General features: G+C 38.0%; 1 protein-coding gene across 5 annotated transcripts in view; it reads left to right on the top strand.

Annotated features, from left to right (window-relative positions):
* The window catches only part of nav2b (neuron navigator 2b), a 74,323-nt gene that overhangs the window by 24,048 nt on the left and 28,418 nt on the right, over positions 1 to 21,857 (top strand). For all 5 annotated transcript variants that reach the window (XM_057329490.1, XM_057329488.1, XM_057329486.1 and 2 more), the window contains 5 exons: positions 1,644 to 2,592; positions 2,819 to 2,928; positions 6,224 to 6,335; positions 8,085 to 8,435; positions 13,065 to 13,187. In XM_057329490.1, the coding sequence (XP_057185473.1) occupies positions 1,644 to 2,592; positions 2,819 to 2,928; positions 6,224 to 6,335; positions 8,085 to 8,435; positions 13,065 to 13,187 (1,645 nt within the window). The remainder of the gene's footprint in view (positions 1 to 1,643; positions 2,593 to 2,818; positions 2,929 to 6,223; positions 6,336 to 8,084; positions 8,436 to 13,064; positions 13,188 to 21,857) is intronic.

The raw sequence follows: 21,857 nt of genomic DNA, 5'->3' as shown, positions 1-21,857 counted from the left end.
TGTCATCTGCAGTGCCAGTTAGCACAGGGTCATTTGCATTTGTTTTCCAAATCCGGTCACTTGAAAAAGGAAATGAACTAACTTTTCTCATTTTTACTGGGCAGGGTTGTGCAAAGGTCCGGTTTAAAAATTCTCTCTTTTTAATTGAGGAGTTCAGGCAATGAGCCATAGGATGTTAAATCTCTTTTTTCTGCTCTACAGAAGTACAAAGTATTATACAGGGCTTTCTGAAACGACTTTATGATCACTAAGCACATTGAAAACACATGACTGTTGTTTTGCGATGAATACTGGCTGTAAATGTCATAATCTATTACTAAATAAAGGTCATACTTGTAAGCTTAAAAGGAGAGTTTACCCAAAAATGAAAATTCTGTCATCATTTACTCACCTTCAAGTAGTTCCAAACCTGTATAAATTACTTTGTTCTGTTGAACACAAAAGAAGATATTTTGAAGAATGTGGGAAACCAAACCGATTTGGGGCACCATTGACTACCATATTAGCTTTTTACTTTCTTTTGGTTCTTCCAAATACCTTTCTCTGTGTTGAGCAGAACAAAGAAATGTTTACATGTTTGGAACATCTTGAGGGTGCGTAAATGAAGACAGAATTAGCATTTTTAGGTAAACTATCTCTTAGCATTGGATGTAATTAATACATCACTTTTCATTCTTTATGCGATCTTTCTCAGCACTTTGTCTTATACCCTTCTGTAGTTCTGGATGCCAATGGCATCACACTTGTTCATGTCTGTGTGTGACGGCTCTGACCCACTTTCTCAGAGGCAAAGTGGCCTCCTATTTGGAAGGTTGCCCGTTACAGTAGCTGAATGTGTGAAAAACAGTAAAAACAAGGCACAAATCAATGTATTTATTTCTTTAACAGCATATACTGTTAAATTTGTCACTTATAATTATAATAACTTTCAATGTTATATATATTTTATACTGTACGTGTGCATTAAAGCATGCTGTGAACAAACTGTGTATTTAATTCATTAAATTATATCAAAAATAAATAATAATGACAGTTGTTTATTAAAGAAACAATTTGAAATGCACATTGTGCAGCGGAACAGACTGTGACCACAAAACCAGTCATAAGGCTTCATTTTTGGAAATTGAGATTTATACAACATCTGAAAGCTGAATAAATAACCTTTCCATTAATTTATGGTTTCTTAGGATATGACAATATTTGGTCAAGATACAACTATTTGAAAATCTTGAAAAATTGAGAAAATCGAATTAAAGTTGTCCATCAGAGGCACTGTAGCTGCTAAGAAGAAACAGGTTTGTTTTTAACACACTCTATGGGCTTACCGCTGTAATGGTGGTGTGGAGAGTAAATGAACCCACCCAATTGGGGTAATTCCCAAAGAGCGGACAGCAGTGAGTTTGTAGGCATGTTTCTGGTCATTTTTGTTCGCGATTTTGCTTCATCCACTCACAAAAATAAAGTTTTGATATATTTACGGTAGGAGATTTACAAAATGTCTTCTTGGAACATGATCTTTACTTATTATCTTTACTAATATCCTAATCATTTATGGCATAAAAGAAAAATCAATATTCTTGACCCATACAATGTATTGTTGGCTTTTTATATAATGTTATGTATATTATTTCTTGCATGCACAGAGAAAACAACCCCATCACCCATAATGGTTGAACATGGACCAGTCAGCTCTTTGATTCCGCCGCCCAGCTGCGCCGCCAGCAGCAGCGCAACATCTTCCACATCTAAACCCTGGAGAAGCAAGTCGCTCAGCGCTAAACACACTGCCACATCCTCAATGGTGACGGTTAAACAGCCAACTCCAGCTTCTCTTGAGGTTCCTCCCAAAGTCATCGCCCAGAAGTCCATGCTGGAAAAGCTCAAGCTCTTCAACAGCAAACCAGGTTCCCGAACCTCCAAGGCAGGAGATCCGGATGCTCTAGAACCGGAAGAAGGCCAGGTTCAGGTCTGCCCCATCCACCCCGAAGCCCATCCTGGAAACCAGCGGCCCGTCACTCCCAGCAGTTCCAGGAGCTCCAGTCCCAAGCTAGCTCTCAAAGGCATTGCACAACTGACACTCGGCAGGGCTTTGGCACCCAGAATAGCGTCCGAAAAAGTGAAAGACAAGTCAAAACTTAAAGAGAAAACCAAGTTTGGCAAACAACTTCCTGTTGCAGAAACTGAGCATCCTACACCTGTTGCACCCGACTCTAAGAAGTCCATTCCCAAAGCAAATAAAAACAGCAATATTGCCAAGAAAGATATTTCTAAAGCAGCTGTGAGTGGCATACCCAAACCAAGCCAGGGAGGCAGAGGTTCAGCTGCAAATAAGGTGTTAGTGTCGCCCCCGTGTGGTGTGGATGTAGACTGGCCACGGAATGGAAAGTTAGGAGGTTTGTCTGTGCATAAGGGACACAAAGACATTAAAAGCTCAGACTCTTCTTCAAGCTTAGTGTCAGAGGGGAAGAGTAGCCAAGACTTTGCGATTGGTGCTCAGACTCACTCAATTGCCAGCAACACAGTCAGCGTGCAACTTCCACAACAACAATACAACCATCCCAACACAGCAACTGTCGCTCCATTCATGTACAGGTGAGGTTCTTGTATGTCTTTGTATTAGTTTCTCAGTTTGTGGGACTTCTATTCAGGGTTTTATACAAAGCAATTTAAAGTGCATGTGAAGTATATATTTGATCATTCTCGGGGGAGTTGAACCCTTGACCCTGACATTGCTAGTGTAATGTTCCACCTGTTAAGCTAAAGGAACATGTTTTTTACTGTAATACAGTAATTGTGGCACTGAATTTGCTGTATGTAGGTCTCAAACAGAGATTGATAAAACCGGGCTGACGGCGGGAGCAGAGGAACGGAGTGAGAAAACAGGCTTATGCAGTAAATCCATTCATACTTCTCTAGAGAACCTGACAGGTATGAATCCGTGAACATAATGAGTCTAGCTTTAAGTTTGTGGGTGTTTAACAGGGTGGGTTGCCAAAAAATGAAAATACTGTCATCATTTACTCACCTAATGTCAGATATTTTGAACATTGTTGTTCACAAAACAATGCTGGCCCCCATTGTCATTCATTTTATGGACACAAAACCACAAAAACATTTCTCAAAATATATTCGTTTGTGTTGTGCAAATGAAAGAAAGACCTACAGGATTCGAATGACCCGTGGGTAAATACTTTATTTTGGCGTGTACTATCCCTTTAATTCGCTAGAATGGTTACACAATGTACTTACAAGGCTGGATGTGATAAAGCATCAAGAAATAAGTCTATTGCATGTTACAATATTTTGACAGCCAACCGTCACGATGAAGTTTGCATCATGCTTATTAGCCCCACCCACAACTATATTTCATTGGTCAAACTGTCAAAGATTTTGCTCCACATGCAGTAGCTGTGATTGGTTGTAAGTTTGCCATTCGTTTTTAATTCATTGCGGACATATGAATTGACATTTTATTGCATTTGTAAAATTGGTCAGTTGGTTTTAATTGTGCCGTGTAAGTGAATCGAGATTGTGTTATACAGGGTGTCCGCGGATCCTTAAAATGTCTTAAAAAGTCTTAAATTCCATAATGTCAAAATAAGGCCTTAATTAGAATTAAAATGTCTTAAATCCACGTTTCCAAGGTCTTAGAAATGCAGTCGAACCGACACCGTAAAGAAGATTTTATTTTCATTTTAAAATCATGTACGTCTATTTGTCATGCAGAACAAAATAGGCGGTACCAACTAACAAATAACACGTTCGCGGGGGGTTCGTTAGGTGAGTGGACTGGACATGACCACATGGAGAAAAGTTGAAGCTTTAGCCGTGGGGAAGTGCAAATTTGTTGCTATGAAATTGGTCTTAAATTTCATTCTGCACGGTTTTAAAAAGGTCTTAAAAAGTCTTAAATCTAACTCTCAGAAACCTGCAGATACCCTGGTTATAAACTCGGAACTCGTTAAAAAGTGGTAAAGTATACAATGGCATATATGTAAACAGTGTGTTTTTTTTAGTATAAAATGGTACTAATAATTTATGAATTAATGAGCTGTATTTTCCAAGGCCAGCGTCGAGCCAGTCTGAATACCTCTCATCTGCATGTAAAAGGCTATAGATGTCAAGGAGCTGCCAAGGCCTACAAGCATGTGCGTGTGTGTGTGCGTGTGTGTGAGGGCAGATCTATTCTCTGTGTGGCAGAGCTCAGCGCGGAGAGAAAAACTCACCACGGGGTTGTTCGCTGGACTGGTGTAGACATGAGAGCTATATTCCAACTTCCCCTCTCTCTTTTCCATGAAGGAAAGGAAAAAGCAGGACGCCCTTTACAAGAGCTTCTTTCATGAATCAATCAGCACATTCTCTTGACAAAACAAGAGCATTTATTCGTCTTAAAAAAGGTGTACAGAAGTCAGAGTCATAGAGACTGAAAGAAAACAAAAGAGAACGTGTAGGGAGAGACAGTTCTTCTCAGTACAAGTGACTGGACGAGACTTTACTATCTAAATGGACCAAACAGAAAGTCGATTAGCACCCTCTGTCCGAACCAAAAAAACAAGACTTGGTTCTCCTGAGGACACCTTAGTTGAACGTTCTGATCTCAGGAGTAAGCTTGAGGGGCTAGACATCTCTAGAGGACCTTTACCATCACCTGCAGGAGTCGCTGAAAGGGTTTTGAATGTAGAGGAGGGGACCACGTTCAGCCGCGTGTATCAGGTGCATTTGACTCAACACACGTGTGTGTGGGATGGCATTGCACGGGTTAATGAGGAGATCCTTCTAACTATGTTGGATATTTTTGAGAAGCATAAAAGTAAGTGCATGTGGATGTGTTTAACTTTTTTGGCAAGTAACAGCTTTTTCAACTTTTTTACCTTTTTCAGAAATGCACTTTTAACTGTATTGTTGGTGCTTTTTATTAATAAAGATAGTTTGTTTCTCCTAAAATTACTCCTGTGAGTGGAGCTGTAAATTAATGTGTATTGTGTATGTAAAATAATTTGAAATGGGGAAAATTGAAGAAATATGTAATCGATAATTATATTGAGTGAGGTATATTTGACACACAGGAGACTTAAAGGGACAGTTCACGCAAAAATGAAAATTCTGTCGTCATTTACTGTATCCTTGAGTTGTTCCAAATCTGTTTAAATGTCTTTTTTCTGAGGAACACAGAGAAAGATATTTGGAAGAATGCTTGTAACCAAACAGTTCTCGGCCACCATTGACTACCATAGTAGGAAAAATGACAATGCTAGTCAAAAGTGCCTCAGAACTGTTTGCTTTCCTACATTCTTCAAAATATCTTCTTTTGTATTCAACAGAACAAAGAAATGTATACAGCTATTTTTCCTACTATGGTTGTCAATGGTGGCCAAGAACTGTTTGGTTACAAGCATTCTTCCAAATATCTTTCTCTGTGTTCGTCAAAACAAAGAAATTTATACAGATTTGGAACAACTCAAGGATACAGTAAATGATGACAGAATTTTCATTTTCGGGTGAACTGTCCCTTTTAGCAAAAGTTTACATTTGCTCTTCATTAAATTTCGTGGAGAAATAATGGTAATATTAAAGAAATCCCATCTGTGATTTTTCTTTCTTCTAAGCATGGTTCTGGCAAGTGTGTTCTTCACAACAATAAGTCGTATGTTTCGGCCTCAGCGATGCAAAAAATTATGTTCCATGTCTTGGCAAACATTTCTAAAAGAGGTTTATTCTTTCCTCATACAGCCTTTAGGAATGTAATGTACCACGGCGCTCATATTCATACACGTTGTACATCATGTGTGAGTGTTTGTATGGCTCTGTGTTTGTGAGAGGCTGCTCTGTACCTCCTGAGCTTCTTGTGGACCCCTCATGATCGGTAAACAGCCCTTAATCCAACCGACCAAATCCTCTCTCACCTCTAGCATACACTGCGTGTTTATTTTTAAGCAGCGCTTGGGTAACGTACGTTGGAAATGCTTCACGAAAACAAAAAGCTCTTTTACAGAAGGTTAGGAGATGTTCCGTAATGAGCAAAAGGGGGAAGTCGGAGCTGAAACGCTAATGCAGAACTCTGAGGTAGTTCATTCACACCGCATCCCATGATTCTCTGGGTCTAGGTGCATTTTTAAAAAGTTTACGTTTATGTGGATGTGTGTGTTTGGACATGCCTCAAAGTTACGGTAGCAGCTGTTTGGAGTTGTGCTGAGGTTTGTGATGAAGAGTCTGTTTTCTTCAGGTGAGGACTTGGAGAGCAAGAGACTACGTACTGTGAAGAACATAGCTGATCTGCGACAAAACCTTGAAGAAACCATGTCCAGCCTGCGGGGGACGAATCATATTAGTCACAGGTAGGATCTGTGTGCGCAAGAGTTTCAAAATGATATGGGCAGTTTTAGCATTACTGTATAGATGTGACATTTGCAGTCAGAACTTGAAATATAAACTGAGAATGTATGTATTACCAATTTATTCAACGTCTGTTTTTAAACTGGTGTACCGTTATGGATGTAATTCTGAAGAATTGAAAATTTGATTTCAAAAATGGTTTCGAAACTTTGAGACCTCATATGGGTACTTACACCACCAAATATTGAGATCTGACCTATCAGTATGACTTGGAGTAGTTCACCTCAAAATAAGACCCCATTGACTTTACATAGTCGGAATAAAATTACTATGGAAAGTCAGTGGTTGCTGATTTTGAAGTGAACTACTCCTTTACAAGTTCTGTGACAAATTAAATATACTGTACTATGTCTTTAGAGGTGTATAAAGACCTTACATAATGAATGAAGCGTTATGTTTTTATTACCTTAGAATGAGCTGTTCCTATCTACATACACCGCGGGTCGCCTACATAGAATTCACCATGTTGTTTCTACAGTACCCCGAAACGGACAAACTGCTCTACAGAATGCGTTTTGTAAATATGTTATCTCCTTGGGCAAAGAAAGCGAAAACGAGGGGAAATCTTAGCACCGTAGTGCTTCGAAAGGGAGCGGTGGAGTGAGCCGTTGGTTGCAATATGCAATCTCATCGCTAGATGCCGCTAAAGTTCATACACTGGACCTGTAATATTTCTATCTACAAAATATGCGATGGTAAAAACGGAATGCATAATACATACACCTTAGCATGTCACATTGTAAGACAGCTTTTTCTTTTTAAATTGTATTCTTTTTCTGTTTCTCTCTGTTGAAAGTGTACATGTGACATGTAGTATTATACTGTTAGGGCGTCTGTGTTACTTATAAGAATTGTTAATTCATAGTTATTTTTATAATTATGTAATGTGTTATTGGAAGCAAATGTGCACGAAGCGTATTAGCTCATTTTTCTCTGTAAACTTTGTAATAAGTGACAAAAACGGTTACTATTGTGTTAAACCAGGCGATAATCTTTGGCAAATGTTTGGTTTCATAGTTCTGTGCACAATCTGTTAGACTAGCTTTTAGATTATCAGATTAATTCTAGTATATTTCTAGTAGTATTATAACGTGGTCCCTCTAGTGGTAGTTACCTCTTACTGCATTTTACTCATCTCAGTTCATGATGAGCCTGTAAATGAGTTCAGTTCAGAAGGGCTGACGTAGGACATGACATTAATTATGAGTGAGCACAGAGATCACAGCAGAGCTCAGAATGCTCCCCATTGTCCCCGACTTTGTGAATTCTTTTATCTGTGAGAGTTTGTTAACAGGAAAAGTCTCTAACCGGCTTTGAGAAAGACAGTTTGATTGGCATTAGGAGCTGTTTCGGGGGTGCCAGGGTTTTCCCCTGGCCGTGATTGGTTTGATGTTCCTCTCCGTCTTTCAGAGTACAAAAGCTAACCGTGAAATCGTCCGGGGGCCACCTACTGCCTGTTAATGCTGGATAAAAACTTGCTTCAATATCCCAGACAGGATGTAGAATTGTGCCAGAAACGCAATTGCTTTTCATTAGTGTTTCATTAAAAGAGGAATTTAAACGATATTTTCTAGGGACAGTTCACTCAAGAATAAAAAAGTCAGATGTGTGTGTTGTCATATGTCAGCATCACAGCTGCATGTTTATATCACTTAAATCTAAATGTGTTCTGTCTTCCCATCACCTGACAGCACCTTGGAGACGACCTTTGACAGCACAGTAACCACGGAGATTAACGGGAGGGCCTTGCTTTCACTTAATCCCCGCCCTGCCTCTGCATTGCCATGGCGACTGGGCTCATCCAGCCCTCGTCTACAAGCCGGCGATGCCCCTTCATCAGGGAACGGGTTCGTACACCATGGTGGAGATTGTGGACGCCACGTGCGTCATCATCAAACAAGCGCACGCAAAGGAGCCGTCCGTGGCCTTGATTTCTCAGACAATGTGGAGGAGCTGGAGGGTGTTGCCATGGAAACACCAGGGTACATGAGTGATGGAGATCTCCTGGGCAAAAGCGTGAGGGTGGACAGTGTCGCTAGTGGGTAAGTTTGGGTTGCGTTTGCACATTGTGTGTGTTGTTTTGGTGTGATCTAGGACATGTATATGATATAAAGTTTTACAAATCTGAGAAGTGTTCCAGGTGACATGCAGATAAGAAGTGTTTTCCTGCATCTGCCTCTGGGGGACACTATTTAGTTTATTGTTGTTTAACTCACTGGTGCAAAAATGATCTTTCTTTCTTTCTTTCTTTCTTTCTTTCTTTCTTCCTTTCTTCCTTCCTTCCATCTGAAGGAAATACTAATAAGGAAATTGAGTTCTGATTTAATTTTTGTTAATAAAATTATTAAAAATGTTTTATATTTTGTATTATATGTTTATATTATACATTTGTATAATTATATTTATATATTTTTTATATTGAAACTTTTTATACTATTTTATATATTTATTATTATTATTATTAAGTTATTATTAAGTACTTTTTTTGTCAACTAAAATTTCATAATTTCATACATTATTATTGTTTTTAAATGCAGTTCAAAATGTACTTTGTAGCCTTTGTGTATCTTTTCTTTAAGCTATCTGTGCATGTCTGTTATCAGCTGTTCATTTCACTGTCTGTCAGTAGGATATGAAAACCTTCCGCACGCAACGTGTAGCCTGTGATAGCAGAGCGGGAGTCAAGGGTCATGGGAAATATTCATAGCTGGATCAAGATACGAATAAATGAATATTTGGGGCATAGAGAGAAAAACAGAGAGAGAGCACATTTAGGTTTAGAATTTACCTCGCAGAGATACATTTAGCTGACTTCATGGAAAATCGTGACCTTCCAACCCCGCAAAAGAGATATGAGGTTGCGTCCAAATTTGGAAATACAGGTCATGCGACAATATATGCCCTGGAGTCATGCAGAATCTTTTACCGGTCTTGTTCAAACAGGAATCGGGCAGACAGCGTTTATTGGAATCTCGTATTCCTTGCACTTCTTGACGAATCTCAGTGATTCTTTCACCACAAAAAAATCTTAGCAAGACATTTGATCATAGTTGGAAAGATTTCAAGCCCAATTACTTTGACCATATAGGGATTGGTTTTGAAATCGAGTCAACATTGGGTATTTAAAGCCATTTCTGTTTCTTAAACTTAATGCCTTGGAATAGATTACCAGCTTTTTACTTGCACATCTTTTGAGAACCACACAAAATGCATTTATCTGAGTAAAACTAATTAATCTAAGAGGACAATGAAACTTGATTTATCACCTTGATTACATTTACATTTACATTTATGCATTTGGCAGATGCTTAAAAGCGACTTACATTGCATTATCTTATACATTTGTTTCAAAGTATGTGCAATCCCCTGGGATCGAACCCACGACCTTGGTGTTGTTAGCACCATGCTTTTACCACTGAGCTACAGGAAAGCTAGATTATTTATTTATTATTTTAAAGCAGCAGTGTGAACATTTTAGCGGCATCTAGCGGTAAGGTTGAGAATTGCAACCAATGGCTTCCTCCGGTTGCCCCTCCCTGTCGGAGCACTATGGTGGCTGACACAGAACTAAGATGTCGAAACGAAATTTCTGTCAATAGATCCTCCAAAAAATGATACACTGGACCTTTAAATATTAAATTTTTACATTTTGCGCAATAACTCAAACATGAATTAAAAAGACAGTTTTGGTTTTATGTTTTCATTAACATGGTAAAGTGCTGATGTTTTTACCTCGGGTCTGTATGTCCATGCACACATCTGCTAAATGACTTACATCGGGGTCTCTAGGTCAGGACAAATACATCACCTGCTTGGACCACAATGATTTACTGGTGAAACCAATGTTAACAAGCCGTTGTTGCACAGTAACCAATGTTAAACAAGAGCCATTGCCCCAGATCTGCCTGTTGTACAGATGTATAATATAAAAATGCAAACAGCGATAAATCCCCCCTTTAAATAAAACAAAAACGTGAGAAGTAATAGAGTAAAAAAGTAACAAACAAATTATATGAACACCAAATCTGAAATATGCACAACTATCATCTTTGAAACTCGCTGAATTTTAATAGACAGGATGAGAAGTATAATAAATCTTATGATGGTGCAATTCATATTGACAGACTCGCATCTCTCTGATATGAATCATATCTGATGATTCATGATTCGTTCCCTGTAGCAAAATGGAAACTCATAAATTGTCAAAGTGACATTTGGAGTCGCGCCTGAATTGCATTTACCTGAAATGTCCCACGCGCCCGACTGGTTAGTCAGCGGCGCGGATGATGAAACAGCCATCGCCTCACAGCAGGAAATGAGAGATTAAGATAAGGATGTGTGTAGGATGCGTGTCTATTAAGATTTCACAGGCACAACCAGCAGCTCTTTCTACGAATCTAGTTTTGTGATGTCACTAAGTTGAATGAGAGTTTTTTCATTTATGCATGTGGTAGACGCCTTTATCCAAAATGACTTTTGAGTGCATTCAGGGTGTGTACGGTAAAAGATGCATTTACCTGACACGACGTGAAATAGTCAGACTTTTTTGGTATTGGAGAGACATGGTAGCTTTAAAGCTATTGAAAACAACACTATGTCCTCTTTTTGTGTCTCATTAAAAAATGACATGGGTTTGGAACATGAGAGTAAGTAAAGTGCTTTAGCCTCCAGTAGGATTTTGTTGTTATCATTGCAGTTGCTGGTCTCTCAAGCAGTACTCTCAAGCATTTGATACTCACATTGTTGGTCCCCAAAGGGCAAATGACTGTCCTATTGAGAACCTGTTTAGAACATCCACTTAACTACTCAGCAGAGCAAACACCATTCAGCTATTGCCTTGGGATAAAACACGGTCTCACAGAGCTCAACTGTCCTCGTCTGCATGCAGTCCAACCCACCAACCTCCCCATCTCTCTCTCTCTCTCTCTCTCTCTCTCTCTGTCTCTCTCTCTCTCTCTCTCCTCTTTTCTCATTGCAATTTGTCCTTAGGGATGTTAGCAACACATAGATACTCGCACTAGAATCGCAAACACGCACACCTTAACAGTCAACAGCCAGTCATGTGAATCCATCTGATAGTAATGGATTTCTTTACTTGATAGTAACAGTCCTGGTTTGTGACCTTTAGTGAGGTGAGTGGATGTTGTTGCTTGCTGGTAAAAATATGGTTACATTTAATGTGTGGTTAGTTTGAAGAGGAATGTTTAAGTGACATCTGTGTGATGACCAGTACCTTTACAGCATTTATTAATTTTCATAGCTGTTTCAGTATTTATTAATACATTAAAAAAACGGTTAACATTATGCTCGGAGAGCTAACATGAAGAATTGTATTGACATTAACATTAACAAAGATGAATAAATTACAAAAACTATATTCACGGTAAAAAAAAAACGTATTTTAGGAAAATCATATTGGGTAAATAGATTTGACAAAATATTCATGTATTTTGGAAAAGTGGTAAAAAATGTCAAATTACAGAAATGGACTGCAAATTTACAAGTTTGGTATAAAATAACATGAAAAACATTTTAGTAAAAAAAATATTTACATTTTTTTTCTGGCACCCAGCTGCCGGATTATTAAAGTTTTTTTCAGGTATTTTTTACAGCGTTGCTCATTGTTGGTTCAGATTAGCTAAAGCATTTACAAATGTTAACAAATACAAATTATTTAAAGTATTGAAGACATTTGTAATCATGTTCATTTTAAAAATTATATTGCAGTATATATGTGAGGTTAAATCTAGAATTCTTCAAAGTTCAAGTATATATTTTTTTTCCTTGGAGGTTCCCTGTATCTTATAGTCCTTTAGATAGTAGCTTTATTTGAATCATTTGAGGTTTCTAAAGTACTTCTTGTTTGAAAATATAGTTTGTTTTTGAGTTTACTCCAACATGTTAAAAGGGCAAACATAAATATTAACTCTTGTCTGTGGCCATAACATAGGCTTCAATGCTTTGAAGAAGATACGTTTTGTAGTGTACGTACTGCAAATCGTGCATGCTATTGTCAAAACATACAATGTGTAGTCAACATAAACCGTAAACCCATTGACAGACTTCAAAGATGAACTGCAGACAGAAACTGCTTTTCATCCTTAAACAATACACGACGATCTATATTTGTTTTACAAGTGCTGATAGATGAACACATTACTTTTAATTAACTCCTGAAGAAGACTCAACTACTTTGAGTTTGACACCTTTAACAGTTTGCTAGAATATATCGTGTCACTTAATATTAAAGATAAGGTTTCTGTAGGAGTTTGTATAATGTAGCAGTTCTGGTGAAGCCAAGGACACACAAAAACACTTCGCTATAGCACTTCTCTATTTAAGTTTTACCCCTTAACGTAGTGAAACTGGTTTTTCCTGTGGGCTGAATTTACGAGACATTGACAGACGTTCTTTTTTTACACTGTTTGTGGAGCGATTATCGAGTGCATTTGTTATGAACGTGAACACCGAGACACAAAAAATGTTGTTGTTATCTCGCATGGAAACATTGTTAAGCATAGCGTTACACTAGACATCTTCATGCTCCATTTACAGCTAAAGCACAATATTAGACCTAATGAATTTCTATTGCTTCATGTGGTCGAATGTGCTCCAGTAAACATTTGATTGACTATACAAAAAATGACAACACCTTGTTTGTTTTTTTGCAGCTACATGACTGATGGAGGGCTGAACAAGTACACCCGCGGGGTTAACCGAGTCTCGGATGGAATGAGCTCTGTAAGAGGGCCCCTACACCACTTCAATCCTAAAAGTCAAGATGACACCGATAGGTAGGACTTAACCTTTGAACACTGCACTTTTGGTTACCCACACAAACTTACACTTGCCCCTTTTCGCTGAAAACACGATGGCTATGAATGATATTTATTTTTATCATTTCTCATGACCCAAAATTGTGACCAGCTTATAAGGGGAAAAAGCTGCGTGTTTTCTAAATTAAAATGAATGGCTGCTGATTTTCATGAATTGTATTTGCCAAACTTTTGATTTAATGATTTATGGCAAAAAAAGGAAAATCATGAAATATGGAGATACAAGGTTTCAGAAGGACAGCGGCAATATTTTCTCATGAGGTTTGCAGGTCCCGTGACTGAATCCCAGCACTTATTTTGTGCAAAAGCGAAGCTGTAGACCTTCTTGATTCTTCTGTTTGTTCTATACACCTGTACATAAACCCCCATTGTATGGTCAATAGTTAAACTGCAGCGTTTTAGTTCAGTAACACTGTTGCCTTTGTTCGCTTACAAAGGAGAGAGGAGCGATTGTCTTCCCCAGTGCCAAAGGCAACAGTTAATGGATGGGTATAGACATTTATCCCCATGCACACACAGACCAGTGCAAACACTTCTTTATGCATTGTTTTCTTAGTCAAATGCAATGGGTCTGCCAAATGGTGCATTAATGTATGTGTGCGTGCGCTTGCGTTTGGTGTGTCTGTTTACTGACCTGCAGGCCCTAAGGCTATTGAACATCCCACATCTTGTGTTGTTTCTGTGGTGCGCCTGCTCGAAAAAACAACAGTGTGAGTGAACATGGAAAAACGATCTGTGTTTTTACTAACACGTGCCGAAACTGACAAAACCTTATTTGATATGTTATCTGTTTGATGAATCAATGATGCATGAGTTAAGAGTGAAGAAGCAGGTGAAGATGCAAACAAGCAGAGTTTCTTTTTCTGCGTGGAAAAATGTAGCGTTTTAAAACCAGCAGATGTTTAAGATGAAAGAGATGATTTTTGAGAAGGAACGAGTGAAGAAATGAAAGTGAAAAGCAGTAGGTGGGGAGGTAAGCAGACGTTACAAGAATGTGTAACAGGTTTCTTTTGAAAAGAAAGATTGACGTGATGGTGAAAGAGAAATCGGATTCACTAAAAACACCGTACTTAAAGGGATAGTTCACGCCAAAATGAAAATTCATTCATCATTTACTCACCGTCATGTCATTCCAAACCTGGATATTTTGAAAAAAAAAAGACGTTGTTAACCAAACAGCATTGACCCCCATTGACTTCCATTGTACCTTTTCGAGGCATTTCGAAAAATGTCTTCTTTTTTGTTCCACGGAAGAAAGAGTCGTATGCAGGTTTTGAATGACATGAGGATGAATAAATGATGCATCAAGATACACGTTGTTGGCAAAATGTTGGCCCTCTTCTGTCCTATTGAACATTCTCAGAATCGGCCGTAGGGTGGACCAGACTTGATGTTGATGGTGTTAAGTCTATCACTGCAAGACTAAGCCTGCCATGAAGTCAACACGCATCTCTCTGATGGAATGGCAGTAGTTAAAAATCTTTCAGACCTTGGCAAAAAATGAGAAAAGCCAGACTGATGACCTACAGACAAGCATTGTTAGATCCATTGTGGCCCATATATGGTCATTTTCTGTAAGCTCAACCAGGTGTTCTCGGGGCATTCTGTGCCCAGTACCTGTCAAGATATCAACTTGATGCCCAGATTGATACAGGTGAAAGAGGGATGATCTAAGACCTCATGAAATGTTGCTGGGGGGGTGAGAATTCAGCAGGAATTTCTTTTTTCCATTTTTACTAGAAATGCTTGATGTCATGTATAATTTGTGGAGTTTTTCTCCAACACCCGGTGCAAGTACGCATTAGATCTTTTGTTATTTTGCCTTGCTTTGTCATTAAATCTGCCAAAATATAAGTCCCAGATCGGTGGAGAAAGATCTAACTCCGTTGATATATCATTGTGAAGGTTACGATGGGAGCCGTGTTGGTTTTGGAGTTAGATGATGAGAATTCTGTTGAAGATTCATGTTTAGATTTATTTACGTTGGACTGTAAATTCAGTCATTGCTCAGGTGTGCAGGTGTTTAACGCTTAGACAAGTTTGTTGTGACTGGCGTAGGTCAATCAAAATTATCCGCCAGACATCTGCATTTACAAAAAATGGAATAGTCTGGTATGAGAAATCCTCAGTGTGATCGTACGGGTCCTCATTTAGACTTGAAAGTGGGCAGTTGCACTGTGTTCACATTGTTATTTCACAATAGCGTGAGAACGTGTCTGCTTGTGTTGAGCGTGTATCTTGAGTTTCAGGTGCGCGATCACAAACTGGTTTGTTCCCAGTGATCGCTCTGAGATAATTGAAATGGATTAACTTAGTCAAATGGCATGTGGGTTAGTAAGTTATGAGGCAATATTCATACTTAGAGGATGTATTTGGGTAGTTGACAGACAAATATGCAAATTTTGGTGTGACGGCAAAAATATAGAAAATTAAGATAGATGAAGATAAATATCTCTTATGCTTTTTTATATAATAAACATAAATGTTATTAATATAAAACAATGTAATATTAACCGGTTTTTTTTATTTTGCTATAGGACGCATACGACTTATTCGTCAACTACCCATTTACACTTACAGAAAATGGATGAAATCAGTGTCTTTCAGTTACCAGAAGTAAAGTAGACATGTTACACTGAAGTTTGGTAACTGAAACCATCCAAATACATTTTATTTTGGTTTTTAACACCATATCTGTGGGGTTGCCAGGTCTTTTTAAATTTAGCGTTCATTGTTTTTCTACCTAATGACATAGTGAATAGAGTGGGGAGTTGCGGGTGATTGTAAGCAAAATATTTATAATTATTTCAAAACAAAACTTGAATTATTTCTGTTAGTTTTTAGCTTTTTCCATTTTTAAGATCTGGCAACACTGCATATCTGTATCATAAATGCATATCTTCAAAAGAAAGGCCACCCAGTTTAATATTTTTATATACAGTATCAGTGTGACTAGACGGTTTCTTCAGATGCACACTCCTAGCCCGAAGTTAACTTCAGGTCTGTGTTTGGTTATAACATAACAATTTACTTTATATGTAATTTATTCATATTAATTTATTTTATTTATAATGTATTCAGTATTAATATTTTATTGTATGTTCATTGTATTAAATTAAATTAAAACTGTTGGAGCCTGTGTGGACAGCGCTCCAGACGTGTGGCTCAACTGTGCCCTGGGAGACCCGAGTTTGAGTCCCGGCTTTCCCGATCCTGCTCCCTTTTCTCCTCCCAATAACTTCCTGTCTCTCTACACTGTCCTATAATTAATAAAGACAAAAAGGCCAAAAATATATTTAAAAAAAAAAAACTTAAATTAAAACTACTCAACGGTTGTAGTTTCTTTGCGCAGGTCAACAGGAAGTTAAGTTTGGGCCACATAACGTTTGTTAATGTTGTTGCGCTGAAACGGTCTATATCGTGACCTGTGTGTGTTTAAAAGAAAACAAGGCCTCCGTCCTTTTATATACTTTCACGTACTCAAACACGCCCTCAAAAATGACAGTCGTCTGAAACATGTGGTGTCTTAATCCCCGTGTAGTTTCCTGCCAGCTCACTGATGTTCATTTTAAGTTGCGTGATGATTACTACATTGTGTTGGACTGTGTAATTTGGTCGAGGCGGTTCAAACACAGAGCTGAAATACGATCAGGGCGTCTCGCCCGGCAAAGGGGCTTGGGGATGTCCAGGCTGAAAGGAGAGATCTGGTCAAATCCACACCCACACACAGAGGAAATGTTTGGCTTCTGTGCAGTGTTGAGGTGGTTGGGTGACTTCTGGTTGCATAGCACAAGGTTTGATTGGAGGAAAACAAAGGTTGTAATTTAAGTAAAGGTTTCTTGGATCAAGAAAAGTTGTGATTTAGTTTTACATGTCCACTTTCTTGTGACCCGTGTAATTAAATGGTATGTTTTTGCTACTGTTCCTTTAAATGCTGGTTTCAACATTTCAAACAAATTTAATTTAGGTTGTAGAATGTTGGCAAACTTGACTGCAATTGTCATTCCCCATTAACAAACACCAACATGGTGTTTTTTGGTATTTGTTAGGGGCAGTGTGAACTAGCCTTAAAGGGACAGTTCACTCAAAAATAAACACACTGTCATTTATTCACCCTCATGTTATTCAGAACCTTTATCACTTTCTTTTCTTAACACAAAAGAAGATATTTTGAGAAATGTCTAAGGGGTTTTGTCCATACAATAGAAGTCAAAGGGGACCAATGTTGCGTTCTTCAAAATATCTTTCAAATAATCACTGGTCTGGAATTTGTCTACCAGAATAGTTTTGAATATAGAATGTGGCAATATGTAAATATAGGCAGTCATACACCAAAACCATGTTACCTCCTAAATTATATTTTTGTAATAATAGCATGGAAATGGTGCTTTGCTTTGAAAACATTAGATTATGAGTACATGTGTTTTTTCTCAACAAAAAAAAGGAAAATAGTTCTCCAAAGACATTTTACATGGAATTTAATACTCCTTTTCCTCATGTTTTGACTTAAAATGTGAATCATGCTGATTTTTCCTCTAAGAAACGTTTTATTTTATTTGTCTGTCAGTGCTAATAAAAGTAATGCTGATATAGACCAAAGCCTGTAGGGGTGCAAGACCATCCACCTACACAAATTTGTTATCCAACAAGACCTTGACCAGAGCAAAACAGTGAGCCGAATAACCTTGACCAGAGCAAAACAGTGAGCCGAATAGAGAGAAAGAACCTGGCGTCCTGCCAAACAAGCATTAGTATTCATGATAGCCTAGCAGGTACAGTCGTCAAGTACATGAGAGAGCTGCTAAAAAATTCTCTGCTTTGACACTTCTGTTGGACCCCTAGGCCCCTCACCACGCACACACACACACACACACACACACACACACACACACACACACACGCACACACACACACACACACACTGCAGTAGGAGCACAGTTGTGCTGATGTTATGGATGAAAATGATTGGGATCTTTGGTGTGTCTGTTTGGAGGATCTGATGCAGAGAGAGATGTGTGTAAACGCTATATTTTTATGTACTTCATATTTTTACTTTTTTTATGTACCTAATTGATCACCTCAAACTTTTCAAATGCTTATTGGATTTTTTTTTTCATTTCTATATGTATTTTACATGCATTTCACAAAATACGTAAATATTTCAGTGTCTTTATCATGTTTAAAATACTGCATTTTTTTAAATTACCCATCGTTACTTGGAAATCTATTATCGTTCGACCGAAACCCAGACAGGCAAAAAAGACAGCACAAAGAGAGACGCAGCCGCGGTCTATTGTCATCAGTTACGCTGAAGTCAAAACTCCAGTGCCAATAATGCCGAGAGTGTAAATCTGGTTCTTTTACTCTTAAGCCCTCAGGACAGGCTCGGTGACTGCGTACGGTACATTCTTTAACCCTAAGCTGCATTAGTCGCCAACCGTGCAATAATTTTTTTATTGTCATGTCGAGACTGAACTTTTAGGGAACTTGATCTTTTGGGAAAATACAAAAGGGATGTTTTGAAAATAAGTAAAATGGGAGGATATTGCGGTCGATTGGTTAGAATTCGGTATACAAAAGCGCGTCCATCCGTTTGTCCTTGAGGAGTCTGGTATTGATGGAGTAAGCGATACAAAGACAGAGAGAGAAAGCTCCATGTGGCTCTGAGGGGGGCTTAGCGATCACAGCGGAGTTCCCACTACAAACACTTGAATGGATGGGACGAGAGAGGAAGCGGGAGAGCGTTTATCTTTCATCTGTGAGAGGAAATAGTCTTTTCCCTTTACTACAAGTCTATACTTATAGTTGGGTTAGGAAAGTCTGTGGGGTTCAAAAGTACACTTTGAAGTGTCATTTTATACACTTTCTCTGTTTATCCTCTTGAAAAGGTGCATTTTATTTACATTTACGCATTAAGCAGATGCTTTTATCCAAAACTTACAAACATGAAATTTCTATGAATTTCTTTTCATTTCAAGTTTCTATAAAAGTGGTCGTTTTGACCCCCCATATCAATAAATATGTGAATTTCTAGATGGTGTCTTTATGGAATTTAAAATATATTTTTTGACTTGTATTCTTGTTTGGTTGTCTATAGAGAGTTAGACTTTTATGTACTCCAAATAAGAAAGTTCAGTCCAGATGTTGAGCTCCAAGGAGTCTCGCTAGATTCAAACCTACGTGTAAAAGTTTTTGTATGGACCCAGCGATTGTGCTTGTGTAGGAGAATCACACCCTCTGTGTTAATTGGATGGTTGAAACAATGATCTTGATCATTCAGCACGGCCGTCACACCCTGCGGTCCATTCACATGCAAATGCAGCCGGAGAACAGGAAGTAAGAGATGGAAGGACAGAGAAACTGAATAAAAGACCAGGGGAAGGGGATATCCATCAACACATGACTATGTGACCCCACCCCCACACCACAATGTGTGAGAGAGAGAGAGAGAGAGAGAGAGAGAGAGAGAGAGAGAGAGAAAGAGAGGGGAAAAACAGGAGAGAAATGGTTTGTGTATGCAGTGTTAGGGGAAACGCACACTAAAAATAGCAACACCATTAACTTAAAGGGAGAGGTCACCCAAAAATAAAAGATCTTTCATTAATTACTCAACCCCGTGTCATTCCTAACCTGTACGACTTTCTTTTTTCTGCAGAACACAAAAGAAGATATTTTGAAGAATGTTGGTAACCAAACAACATCGGCCCCCTATGACTTCCATTGTATGGACACAAAACCACTTCAAAACCAGTTTTTTTATGTGCTCCAAAGAGTCATATACAGGTTTTGAATGACATAGTAGTGAATAAATAATGTCAGAATTAGATTTTTGGGGGTAAACTTCCCCTTTAACAAAATTTTATTAGTAGTGCGACAGTAGCAAGGAATAAGGAAATTTTGTTTGACACTTTGATTTCTTGTTAACTTGCACTGATAGAATGTTTCTACATTAACTTGGGAATGGAATGTTAAACCATTTTTCCAAACTCCAAAACTATGCAAATCATGTTGTAAGACCCAAAATAAGGGACCAGAGTGCCAACAACGATGAGTGAGACCCGTAAAAGTGCCTAAAAAGTCATACTTTTATATTTAAGTCATGTTGAAGTAGACGAGACAGGAACAAAATTCAAACGAGGGATGGAGAAAGGAGCTCCTCCAAATTCCTCATGCTCACTTGCAGCTCTGTCATTACACACGTCTGGCGGCAGAAGGTTTGGGCACGAGAGCTGGAATCTCTGTCTTTCCCTCTCTCTCTCTCTCTCTCTCTCTCTCTCTGTCTGTCTTTGTGTTATTATACACAGTAACACACTCATAACCTCTTTATGAGGACAGAAACATCTCATCACACTTTCAGGCTTTTGGGTTTGTTTGCATTTGCCATGTCTTCTGCTTGTATTGAACGCAATCCTCTATTTTTATGCATTTGCATACACGACCGTTGCATATTGGGCCTCTCCAAGTTTTGGCCACAAAGTTTTGTTTCAGCGTTCCAAAATGTTGTTTACTGTTTTGAAACACTTTGAGGGAATTGCATCTCTTGCCGCTGTTGGTTAGTCTATTCCTCCACCAAGGATTAGTAAAGATTGACCTTTAACTATGGGATGTGACCCTGATAAAACCTCTTTAAACAACGGGCCATGAGAACACAAAGAACTGTGGAATGAGCTAATTGGGCAGGTTTGGTGAAGACCATGGTTTAGTCACTTATTGACCTTAGACACAAGCACACTTAACTCCAGACAGACAGATGTAAACCTAAAATGGATTTTCACACTCTGTATTATAGTGCACTATGCTTCCAAGCTGTGAAACACACGTAGCACACTTAGCACACTAACTGTTCACAAATGTTAGTGCACTTAAGATGATTACTACACACACACACACGTTACACACACACCTTTCATGTAGCAACCTGCCTTGCCTCAAACCTGTGGGGTCACCTGGCATTTACGACGTAAGGCAGATGTCTAGAGTTTTAACTTATTTGATGACATTGACTGTCAAACAGAACCCGCAAGTAGGGGAAACTGCATTCATAAATTTGAGCAATGTTATTTCTGTCATTAATTTGTAACGTGTAATATATCAGCATATTATTGGCTATTGAAAGCCCGTAATTGTTCAGCAGCCTTTCTAAAGCATAGTCATAAATTGTAATGATTTTTCGTTTCATACAAAAAGCTTTATTTACGATTATTATTTGTTATCATACAAGTCATTACTATACATCGTAATTGTAAGTTTTTATATACAGTTATTAATCGTAATCATATAAATTGTAATAATTTTTTGTAATTGTATAACACTTTATATGATTATTAATAGCTATCATATAAATTGAGACTATTAATTGTAATTGAACAAAGTTTTTATATATTTGATTATTAATCATAAGTCGTTTTTGTCATTTTATAAAACTTTATATTTTAATATTAATCATAATCCAAAAAGTTTTTATACACAATTATCAATTCTAATCATTAATTAATCACTATTATAAATCGTTAGTATTGTATGGTACGTAATCGTACGTTGTGTAATCAAATATTTTTATATGGGTATATAAATCATAATAGTGCAAAGCTTTATACACTTATTAAATCTAATCATATAAAGCTTTAT

Source organism: Triplophysa rosa, linkage group LG3 (genome assembly GCF_024868665.1).
Source record: "Triplophysa rosa linkage group LG3, Trosa_1v2, whole genome shotgun sequence".
In the NCBI taxonomy this organism is placed as follows: Eukaryota; Metazoa; Chordata; class Actinopteri; order Cypriniformes; family Nemacheilidae; genus Triplophysa; species Triplophysa rosa.
This window is presented reverse-complemented; position numbering and strand designations above follow the sequence as displayed.